This window comes from Falco rusticolus, chromosome 8, assembly GCF_015220075.1.
Source record: "Falco rusticolus isolate bFalRus1 chromosome 8, bFalRus1.pri, whole genome shotgun sequence".
Classification (NCBI taxonomy): Eukaryota; Metazoa; Chordata; class Aves; order Falconiformes; family Falconidae; genus Falco; species Falco rusticolus.
Window position 1 is genome coordinate 64,624,484 of NC_051194.1, and position 12,090 is coordinate 64,636,573.

The 12,090-nt window shown below is 48.7% G+C and overlaps 1 protein-coding gene across 1 annotated transcript in view; it reads right to left on the reverse strand.

Annotated features, from left to right (window-relative positions):
- Positions 1-12,090, reverse strand: part of SATB2 (SATB homeobox 2) — a 134,131-nt gene that overhangs the window by 26,563 nt on the left and 95,478 nt on the right. Inside the window, exon 10 of the mRNA XM_037398642.1 lies at positions 8,890-9,045. Coding sequence (XP_037254539.1) covers positions 8,890-9,045 — 156 coding nt within the window. The remainder of the gene's footprint in view (positions 1-8,889; positions 9,046-12,090) is intronic.

The window sequence follows — 12,090 nt, forward strand, 5'->3', positions numbered from 1 at the left end:
TTGCAAGGTGCGCCTAACTCAGAATTGTCATTGTACTAAATGTCCTGTATTGTCTCACATTGTGCAGGACTGGATCTCCCCCAACACCATTTATAAATATTTATTTTTGCATCGGCAATGGCAGTGTATTTGTGGCAGCTTTCTTCACAACAGCCAATATTTGCTCACCACCCCCACACACACGCACGCGTGTACCCACTGTCTGCATGTGTATACTTACCTGCATCAAATCTGTCCTTTCACTGCTCTTTTCCGATCCTTCCCTTTATTTATTCAATCATTCATGCTCGCACCCATCCATTCAAGACCCTATCTACCCATCTATGGGGCCACTTATTAAGCGATAGTTTCGGTGAATACGTGAGAAAGCACAGCGCTGCGGCTTACTCACACGTTCTTTATGATTGCAAGTAACCGCCTTCCCCATGCACAGATGAAAAGTCTGCGTTGGATTTTTTTTAATTATTTATTTAAATAATCTTAGCATGCCGTCCAAGAAAGTTTTGCAGTACCAGGCAAAAAAAAAAAAAAAAAAAAAGTGTAAATGTCAAATAAAACAGTGACAGATGACAGTATTCTCTATTGAATAGCACCGTTTCTTCGTGCATGTTCAATGAGAACTCATGAATTATTAATATGCAAATCTCCTTTTTCTGTTAAAAATCTCAACTTGGGGTTTTTTGGTTGCAATTTTTTTTATTTTCTTTTATTTATTTCTTTGGGTCTGTGTATGTTACACAGAGCTTTCCAGGAGAATGATTTCATTTAAGAAATGCTAACATACAGAAATTCTTGGAGCTACAGCCATTCACAGTGAATTTTCATCTATAGCTACATTTATTGGCACGGAGAAGGAAAAGCGAAGAAGGAGATGTTCTCTCACCACCTTTTCCCCCACTCATCCACAACATCTGAGCTCACTGCATTACAAGCAAATTCAACTTCTGTGAACGCCTTCTAAAAACCTAGCAAGTAACACATCCGTCCCCAGATCTGTGGTACGCTGCCTTTCTGGTCCTGCCTCCCCGGCACATCGCAAGTCTCGCTCCACTGCACAAACAGCCCCCTCAGCTGTCGGCCACAGAGTTACCAGGAAAGTTTGATGTGCACCGGTGTCAGTATGGGGGGCAGAATCCAGCCCTTAACCTCGGCTTCTAAGGTTCTCAAATGGGAATGTCTTCCATTAAAAATAAGAGGAGGAAAACCAGCACAATTAAACGATGCTTTTGGCTCCACAGCCAGGCACACCCAGTGCTTGTGGTTACAAGGAATGCTGCTCAAATCCTCCTTCATTTCACCCCAAAACTTCTAGAGGCATCGAGAATGCAGCCCAATTCAGCTCATTAAGAGAGAGCTGCAGAAAAGCACTAGCCTCTATTTTTGTTGTTCTCATGAGACAAGATAAACATTTTCTACGCATTTTATTTGATAAAATAAATAATATCATATTAATGTCCTATTTTTAACCTCTCTCTCTGTCTCCTAATCAAATACATTTCCACATAGCTAAGCAAACAACAACAAAAATCTGCAGGAAGCCAGCCATTCCCATTGTGCTTTTATGCTGTTAAAGAAACAGCGCGCTTACTACACCGGAGCATTAGCCTGGGTGCGCTCAAGCCCCCCGGGGGGCGGCTGGCTGGTGCAGCAGCCGTGAGCCGTGTTTTCTGCCACTTACCCCTCCGCCCGCCGCAGCACCGTGACCCTTCCACTCTTGCCAGACTCACCCCGGAGCAGGGGAGGCTGCTCCAGCAGCCAGAGGCACCAGGCTGCCGCCAGGTCGGGTTTCCCAGCGCTCAGGGGAGACAGGCACCAACGCCTGGCCCCCCCAGACTGCCTCCTGCAGACCTGCCAACCTGCCGTCAGCCAAGGACAAAATTCCTGGTGGAGGGCACGAAGGCATGAGGGAGGAGGTCAGGCTCTGTCACGCTGGGGCTACGGGCCGGCGCTTACGCTTGGAGCAGCATCTCTGCCGAAAGCCACCGCAGGAGGTGGCGGCGGGGTGCCCATGCGGCTCGGTCGCAGGCAGCCCCTCTGCTCAGGCCAGGCCACAAGGCACCTCGCGCCCCAACAGAACCGCAACTGAACTGACCTTGTGCTTGCCCGCACTTCCACTGAAATTAATAATAACAATACTACTAATACCGAGAGCTTTCTGCGCTGACATTTTCTAGGGTCTCCAGTGAAAGCATGAGTAGGCAAACGAAGAGTTTTTAGTAAGAGTGATTCAGGAATAAATCTCAAAAATAAATGTAAAAGGCCACTTCCTCACCCACATCATCAGTGCAGAAAATGTCAACATATGTGACAAAAGGGAAAAAAAGCAGCAATGATTGACGCAAGTCTTTTAAGATGAGGAGCGAAATGCTGTGCTCCCCAGAGAAAGCTCCCTCTGCACACAGGATCCCAGGAGTCCTCCAGACAAACTTCCTCAGCCTCCCCTCCCTCTGCTCAGTTTGGGACTCTCTGCAGTGCGAAATGAGCCAGATAATATTCAGCTCTTGTTTCTTAGTCGCCAAACTCTCTTTCCATGAATCCAATAAGTGTCTATTAAAATAAATAAACCCCCTAATGATTCAAGATAACCTAATCAAGAAAGCTGAAATGGATAAAAGACTAACTGTAATGGAGAGTTCTGTCATGGCTTCAATGAATTCTTGATGAGGGCCGGGGGAGGGGGACTGAACCTGAGAAGCTTTACTGGGAGCATTTTGATACAGTTCAAGGTTAATCACTCAATAGCCTGGATTTTCTGAAAGGCTCAGTACTTTTCCTTCCCAAAAAATTCAAGTCAAAACGCAAAGCACTTCCATGAGGGCAAGTTTCTCACCAGCTTTATAAAACACCAAACGATACAGAAAGATGAATGAGGTACGCGAACCCTGATGTATCGTAGATCCATGGGAACACCAAGCCTCCTTATGGCTCTTGGCCTGGGAAGGATGCTGTGCACTGAGGATATTTTCCAGCGTGCCAAGTTCCAGCTCGCTTCTCCCCGCACTGGAGAGGAAGTGTGGGCTTGTGGTTAGGGCAACCAGCCCACCAGCAGCTCCCAGGTCTGCCAAGGACTCCCTGTGCAAAGCCCCAGCTCCACAAGTGTCCCTGCTTCCCTCAGCCGCTGAGAGGCTAGCATGCTGCGGTGGGGGCTGCCACAGAACCGTCGAGCCACTTGGGTCAGAAGGGACCTTAAAGACCACCTAGTCCCACCCCCTGCCCTGGGCAGGGAGACCTTCCGCTAGAGCAGGGTGCTCCCAGCCCCGTCCAGCCTGGCCTTGAACCCTCCCAGGGACGGGGCACCCACAGCTGCTCTGGCCAGCCTGTGCCAGCGCCTCGCCGCCCTCACCGTGAAGAATTTCTTCCTTATATTTAACCTAAATCTACCCACTTTTAGTTTAAAGCCATTCCCCCTTGTCCCACCACCACATGCCCTTGTAAAAAACAAACAAACAAAAAAACCCCCTCTCTCCAGCTTTCTTGCCAGCCCCTTTCAGGTACCAGGAGGCTGCTCTAAGGTCTCCCCTGAGCCATCTCTTCTCCACTTCTCCAGCCTGAACAACCCCAACTCTCAGCCTTTCTGCATGGGAGAGGTGCTCCAGCCCTCTGATCATTTTTGTGGCCTCCTCTGGACCCACTCCAACAGGTCCATGTCTTTCCCATGCTAAGGACCCCAGAGCTGGACGCAGCACTGCAGGTGGGGTCTCACCAGAGCCGAGCACAAGGGCAGAATGCTGTCCCTCGAGCTGCTGGTGACGCAGGTGGTGACGCAGCCCAGGATACGGTTGGTTTTCTGGACTGCAAATGCACATTGCCGGCTCATGTCCAGCTTTGCATCCACCAGTACCACCAAGTCCATCTCAGCAGGGCTGCTCTCAGTCCCTTAATTCCCCAGCCTGTACTGGTACCAGGGCTTGCCCCAGCCCAGGTGCTGGATCCTGCACTTGTTCAACCTCACAAGGTTCACACGGGGTCACTCCTTGAGCTTGTCCTGGATAGGGGTGACACCGTGACTGCATACAGAAGCTTGTAAAAAAGAAGCTAATGTCCAAAGGTACTTCGAAGATATTTTTAAGTTCAATCAAGGAGAGTAATGCCTTTCTGTATTTCCTCCAAACATAACCATATATAATAAAAACATCAAAATATCAGCACAAGGGATATGCCCCAGCTGTAGAGATTCACAACATCATACAGGCACCAAGATACTACAGCAGTACGAGTGCCCCGTCTGCATACACTGTACACATTACACATCATCACCATCAGCTGTTTTTTCTAGCTGTTGTTCACCATCACTGGAAACTAAGTAGTTCAAGGGCACAGAAAATACCCATTACAGGCTAAAAGGGGGAGAGAAGGCATCCCATCACATCAAATGAGTACACGGGAATGTAAGTTGGGAAGGAAAGAGACAACAAGAGACAACATATGGGGTATCTAGAGCTAACGCTGCCTTAGAGCGATGCTGCTTATTCCTCTGTATATCCGTCTTGGAGGTGAGGGCACAAGGCAGGTGGCCGTGGTGCCGAGTCCCATCCAGCGTGGTCTCCTACTGTGGGGCTCACACCCACCCTGGCCAGAGAACAGGCTCCCGGCCAACCCTGGCAATGAGGCAGGGAAACATAAACAGGGAAAGTCAGACTGAAGGCGAGGAACCGTCGTCATGATTTCCATCCACAGTCCTGGGTTTGTCTTAACCTGAAGGGCCTCAACTGAAAGCCTTTTCTGCCCCCGGCCTCTAACCCCCGTCAACTGAAAGCCTTTTCTGCCCCCGGCCTCTAACCCCCGGTCAAGTTTATGTTTTATTTGTTCATTTTTAAACATGGCAAGGATACAAACCAGAGACGGAGCTTTGCCAGCTTAACAGTTTTGCAAATGTTGCTCCATGGGGTCTCTCTTGCTTTACTGTGGTGCCAGTCCCTAGGAAGAATTTCAATTTCAAGGGTTTACTTTCTGTTTTCACTGGACTGGTGAGAGTCAAAATCTTCCATTTGCCCTGGCCAGGGCAGATTCCCAGCAGCACGTGCCCTGCTTCCCTGTGCTGCCTCCGCCTGACTGCGGAGAGTCTCCTGCCCTGGGACAACTGTGGGAAGTTTGGTCTCCATGTTCATACAAACCCTGTCCTCCCTCAGACTGCCAACAAGTGCTCCAGCCAGCTACATCCACTATTTATTTTGATAGCGACTGTTTATTATGAGCAGAACTATATTCCTAAACTCATTTCGCACAGACTAAGAAAAAAAGTCTGCTGAGCACAGCACAGCACAGGGGTGATGCTGCTGCACAGTACTGCGGAAGCACTGGCACACAGTCACAGGGGAAATGGTTTTCCTGAAGTCGTACTGTAGAGCAGCTGCAGAACTGGATACAGAAGCCAATACTCACAGCTGACAATCCAACCCTGCAGCAACCCAAGGCCAAAGTCTCTGCCCGCCCCACCATCCAGCTCTGGAGACACACAGGCCACTCGAACTGCTCTGACATGGCGCAGCAGAAACCCATCTCCTTGTGAATTAAATATAACCAGGAGAGCCCAAAGTGCAGACTGGAAACCAAATCCTGGCATTCCAGCCACAGTCAGAAACACTCCCAACGCGGTAACACAGGTCCCAGGTTTAGCCATTTAAAGGACAAAGGACGCCAGCAGGCGGCATCCCCAGAGAAGCACGCTGTCCAGTGGGTACATCACTAACAGCTGGCAGCTGAAACAGGATGACAGCTTTGGATGCTGTGTTTGGAGGGCATTGAGCCCCTCAGCTCCTGCTGCCTTCAAAAATACAAAGGGACACACAGCACTTCACAAACCAGACTAAAAATGTCTAGACAGAAGTTGCAAGGAGTAAAATGCATATTAAGGTAAGCAAGTGATGAGTAAGTCAATGTCTAAAATGAATGGCTCGAGATCTTTTTGAAGGTGGATTCCATTAAAGAAGTCTCACCGTACCACCTTGGTACCTCCGTGAGCTCCTGTTCCTTGCATTTATGTTGACTTGTGAGCTCTGTGATTTGCAACCTCAGTTTCTAGCAGCTGCCCTTCCCTTTAGTTGCTGAACTGAGACTGCCATGACTTAAGAATAAAGATGGCTACTTGTTAAATTAGAGGTCAATTAACTCCACCAGTAGATGATGCCGCTTGCAATAACTGCTCTCAGTGGGTACCACTCTTCCTGTACGAAGACAGAAGATGAGATGAGGCCTCCATTGGCTGTGGATGCTCTCTTGGGTACATGACATACAGCCCTGCGTATAAAATGTCAAAACAGCCCTGTCGGAGATTCACTGGCTGCTAAAACTGTGAAGATCTCACAGCACCGTGGATTGCTGTTGACAGAACAGCAGCGCCCAACATAACACATGCCTTGTTAGCAAACTGGAAGCCTCTCAGTAGTCTGGGGTGAGGGAATAATAGAGGAAGCCAAGGCAACGCAAGCCAGGCCTGTGGAGAACAGCAAGTGAACGAACCTTGGCGGAGAGTCCAAGCAAACCCTCAGACTAGCTCTTTTTTCCCCTCTTTCAAACTCTCTCTTCTGCAAACACGGGCAGTGTTCAATGAGTGCTTCCCACCATGTAATGCAGCGGCTGAAATCAGCAGCATCTTCACCAGAAATGCCCACGGCTGGCACAAGGGGCCTGCACAAAGCGCTGGGAAAGCCCCACCGCCGCTTTTCAGACAAGCTAGACCCTAAGGCGACGTGCCGACCACCCCACCCTGCCCATGGCTCTCTCCGACTCAAGCAGCTGTGCCCTTGCTTTTGGCACTCCTCCTGTGCCCTTGCTTTTGGCACACCCCGGCCAGCGGTGGGACACCGCAGGCGCAGCAAGCCTAGCCGGGGTACGGGCACGCAGGTGGGCTTTGGGGCAGGGGGAGGCCCCGTAGCGCTATGGTTCCTGGCTATGGCTTTTCTGTCCCTGCCTTCCAGTGCCCCCATAAACCACTTTCATGCTCCAGCAGAGCGCTATGACATCTCAGCATGGCGAATGCTGGGTCATCCCAGGGAGCCAGTATTGCTTTGGCAGGGCTGTGAGACAAAAGAAACATCAGCCTTAGAAACACTTCTTTACTCGCTGCTGCTGCTGAAGAAACAAAACCTTTATGTGCAGTAACTTTGCTTTAAACAATAACGTTTGTGGATACTGTTCTTAACCTTTTGCATCTGGCTTTCAAAATCTGCCCTGTTCTTTTTCCACGTGAATGACTACAGAGCTTATTTTTGTTTGGGCGCTGGTGTGCAACGCTGCCAGAGAAGCACACTCAAGCTGGCGAGCCACCCAAATTATTGTTGGGTGGTTCAGTCCCTCTCTATTTCAAGAAGCCTCTGGGTATAATGACAGGAAGCTTGCAGGCAATTTTAAGCCAAACCTCAGAGAGGCTGGCATTCAGTCTGTGTTAAACACTCCTTATTAAAAGCTGTCCAGTCCGGATTCTGGGTGGAACTTTGATATCTGCATGGAGTAAAGAATAAGGGGCACGTTTGCAAAATCAATTGTGCAGTTTTTATATTTACTGCACGTTTACCACATATGTCATTTATTACACAGTGGAAAACCGTTAAATGCACAGTAGTTGTGCCAAGTGGCATTATGCTTTTAACAGCTTTATTCGTTTAACAGCTCCAGTTCTCATTATATTTTGCCATGTGGTACATGAGATTTTTATGCATTTAACAGTTTTAGAGGGTTCCATGGTATTTTCCTTTTATGTATTTCATACTGTGCCTGGGATTTTGTTGGGGGGTAGAGGGGTTGGGGACTGTAACCCCTGTACCCTGACAAGAGAAAGCAAAAGGCAAAGAAAATAAGTGATTAAATGAGGAAAGGAAAAGGAACCAGACCACCACACACCAAGGCACAAATACCTGTAACAAGGACAAGGCTCTCCCATGTGCTCCAACAGCCTTTGATGCTTTGTTCGTATGCCTTTCACCCTCGTATTTTACATCTATTTTAATGACTACGATGTTGTTTCCCTGGACAGAGGACAGGGAAGTATGTCTTTTGCAGAGCGCATGCATCTAGGTACTTCTATCCCACTCCCTCATCGTCACAGACACATTTGCACATTTTTGCGTGCATATTGATGCCCTCTTCCAGCACAATAGAGTAATTTCATCCAGGATCAGAGGCAGCCCTTTTCACTGAGTAAACAATTCCTTCCAATGGTCCACAATCCACTTGCTGCCCTTCCTACAAAAAATTCCATCTGTCCTCCTTTCCACATAATCCCTTCTGGTGCATTATATTTTTTTTAAGAGTTGGATGAAAATTTTAAATTAATGGATTCTCTTCAAGAAATTCACCCTGACCTGGGTTTGCCCACATGTATTTTTTACACCCAAGGTAGAAATTAATCCAGAACTCACTGCAGTGCCCTTTCATGCCTTTTTGTAAAAAATGACTCGATCTGATGTGAATTATTCACATGGCCAATACTGTATGCAGCACATACAACACGCAAAAAAAAAAGAGGAAACACCTGCCTAATATGCGGTTTCCCACTGCCTTCCCTCAGTTAATCACTTAAGAAAACAATTTCTTTACCTGCCAAACGAGAAGGATACCATCATTTTGAAAGGTCCTTGTCCCACTAACAGAGGCGTAAGTTATATACCACAAGTGGGACAAGACACGTGTGTTAGTATGAAAGGGGAGAAAAAGCTTGGCTGTGAGCTGATCCTCTCCTCAGCCTATTTTAAAAGGGAAAAGGAAACCACTTAAGCAGGCAAAAGCCAAAAACAGGACAGGTTCCCCAGAGATGAGGATTATTATTATTGTAGGAACAGATGTATTTTTATTGGTGGGAGGAGGATATGGGTCTAGTTCCAACCCCAGAGTTTGCTTTAAAAACAGAACCCCGAGAAGCCCCACAACAACGAAACCCCCTCTACCACTCACCTGACTTTTATTGGCAGCCACTTTGGCAAACAGAGCTTGAGACACCTTGGCCCTTTTCATCTCCTGTTGGATCTCGTCATAAATGGCAGCTGTGATGTTGACGCTGGCGCCGTCCGCCTTAATGGGGAGGTCTGTTGTTGGTGTCGAGGTTTTGGCCTACCAAGAGACCATGAAAATAATAATTAAAAAAGTGCTGCTTTCAGCCCAGCCATCTGTGCAGAAATTATCAAAGGATTTCAGTCAGCTGATGCCAAACTGCATTAGCTACAGAGGGACACTTCCTGTCCATTATTCTAATCAGGTTAATTGTGATTGGAAATAATTGCAGTGCATTCCTATAGGACATGCAAGGCCCTGTCAACTCTCCCCCTCTCCCTCTCCCAGCGTGTTTACTGAGCAGCTTACCAACAGGACAGGTAGCCGGGGCTACTCGGCTGCAGGCAGGCACTGGGGGTGGCTTTGCCAGCCAGCTACTGTGGCACCAGCCTCTGCTTTCTCCCCCTCTCTAAAAGTGGCCTACACCTTGGAGGAAGAGCCAATTCTCCCAGAAAAAATGAGTAAATGGGTAGAGGTCTCTAAATAATAAATTATTACTCAATTTAATGCACTCCCTCAAGTCTCCCTCATCCTTTATTAAAACTATATGTATGTCATTTGAGTATGTATGGTTTCCCAGCCTTATCATCATTATGCTAGCCAGACAGTCACCTAATTTCACCTAGGAAATCAGTCAAAATGAAGAAAAAAAAAAACAAAAAAACCACTTCATAAAGCTGGGCTTTGGCATGCCTTTGATCTGCTGCCCTCATTCTCCTAAACTCATATTGAGATTTTGTGTATTCCGCTGCACTCCTTTTAATTGAATGATTTCCCATCAGCTTCTGTGACAAATGAAGGACAGTAACGCATGCTGCCAGTACTTCCCCCAGGCTGGGCTACCCTGACAAGGCTTCTATCAGTAGAGTTCAGCAGGTTGCTACACAACTTTTATTTTAAAGCCCCTTGGCCACGGCGGTCCCCGGAGCGCCTTAGCAGGCAAGGGAGCGAGGGCCGTGTGATGCTCGCCAAGTGCTCCTGGCACCCGTCGCCCCTCAGAGAGACAGATCTCATCTGCTTTCCTGAGCTCAAAGAGGAGAGACACCAGGGCTGACCACTGTACCCCATACACCTTTTAAGGGACACATGTAGGTTATTGATATAAATCTGTGTTTCCTCTTGAGATGTAAAGGTCTTAGCAAACAAAGCAACCCAGGTGGCAGAGCTCATGGTTCCCAAGAGACCCCAACCTCCCGTAAACCCTGGTGGCATTCAGGTATCTGGCCCGATTACAAACCTCAGCTGGCTCCTGTTCTTGTGCCAGAGTTGAAGCCTGCTGGAGTACACCTGTTGTTAACTTTTAACTAGGCAGACATGCCCAAATGCCTGTTTGTTAATGGGAAGGTTAAGTAGGCAAAAACAAGCCTTCTTAACTCCTCCTTCTGTTTTGCTGTCCTCCAAATCTTCCTCTCCCTAATGTCTTTTTTGTACCAAAGGCCACATTAATAACAGAGCCAAAATCCAATCAAGACAACAATCTAGACTAATCACTCTTCCTTCTGCTTCCAGATAAAGCTTTAACCGACCTGCACGGTCTCCCTCGCCCAGCGCCGCAGCTCACCAGGCACTGCTCTGGGCTTGTTCCCTGCCTGTCATGGGCAGGACCCACGCAGAAAGGGACCAGGGGTTTGCTGCGCCTACTCCGGCCACCCCCTGTGCCCAGGCAGCCCCCCAGCCCAAGCCCACCACCACCCACAGGCCGGGACCACGGGCAGGGTACGGCCCGGTGGATGGACCAACAGGGACACCACCGTGCTCTGAAATCCAACGTTCACAGACTGGTGAGAGTTAGACTGTGGGAAACGTCAGAAAACAGAGATCACGGGAAGGAAGAGGACTGCCCAAGTCTGTCAGGACTCATTTAATGGAGCTTCATTTTACCAAAGACCCTGCAGTGCTTTGACGGGTATTACAAAAAGCCCTCCCAGTCGCTGGAGCCTTTGGTTAGCACAACAGCCGAGGTCACCACAGCCTCAAGGGCTGTTACGGAGGCCTGAGATCCCGAGAACAAACTTAGCATGTCAAAGAAAGATTTAAAATATAACTCCATCCTGCATGGGTCTCCTACACTGCTAGCTCCACAGCCACACATCAGAAAAAAGCCTGCCCTGCACCGTTTCATATGGAATCACTGAGATAGGAAGGGCAAGTACCAAACCAAAACATCACAGTCTCGAAAATAAAATATTTTATGTTAAGAGGCCTAGATTCAAAACTGGTCTTGATATTAAGGAGTTTGCTACGATTGAAATGTCTTGCTGCAAACACCGGGGCAAAAAACAAGAAACAAATGTGCCAGAGCAGCGAAACCCAGCTGTTACTGCTGGCCCTCCGCTCACACACAACACCCCCTCGCAGCTCAGAGCCCCTTCCCACAGCACCCACGCTCGTGTGCCAGATCAAGCTGCTGCTTCCACCTCGGGGAGGTCCCGAGCAGGGCACCCACTGCGAGGGGGGCTTGCAGATGGCTCTGAGCTGGGGAGAGCCAAGCCGTGTTACTTGGCGTGCCCTTACAGCTGCAGCACGCCTGCCCCACAGCACGCCCAGCCCTTCCACAGCTATCAACCAGTGCCCTCCTCCTACCCTGCCCACTCCAGCATCATTGCAGAAGTACTGCTGCAGGAGATTGGTATCTATGGAAACCACATTTCCAAATGCCATTCCATCAACTTCTCTGGCACCCTAACAGAATTCCTGAAAGGATGGTACGGCTCCTACTGCTGCTGGCCCAAAGCACCCTGCGCCAGGGTAGGTAACATACCTGCCTAGGGAGGCGATGCTGCCGCGAATCACTGCGCTGCACACGAGGGCAGCATTTGTCTCGTCAGAACTAATACTGGGCATATGGGGAAGCGCAGTAGCAGTGCTGCCTGCCCGGGAGCTGGGAAGCAGCCTCATTTGCAGAGGTGTCCAAGTTGTCAAAACAGCACCTGTGCTGACTGGTGCTGGCCCTCTGAGGACTGGGGAAATGTTATCCAGCGGGCACAAGGCGAGCACTGGGTATGCAAACCTTTGTTGCGTTGCTTTTGCTGATTAAAAACCTTGCAATATTCTACTGGATTCTTCAAGTTGAAATAAGGCAAGAATGGGCTGCTTTATACTTCT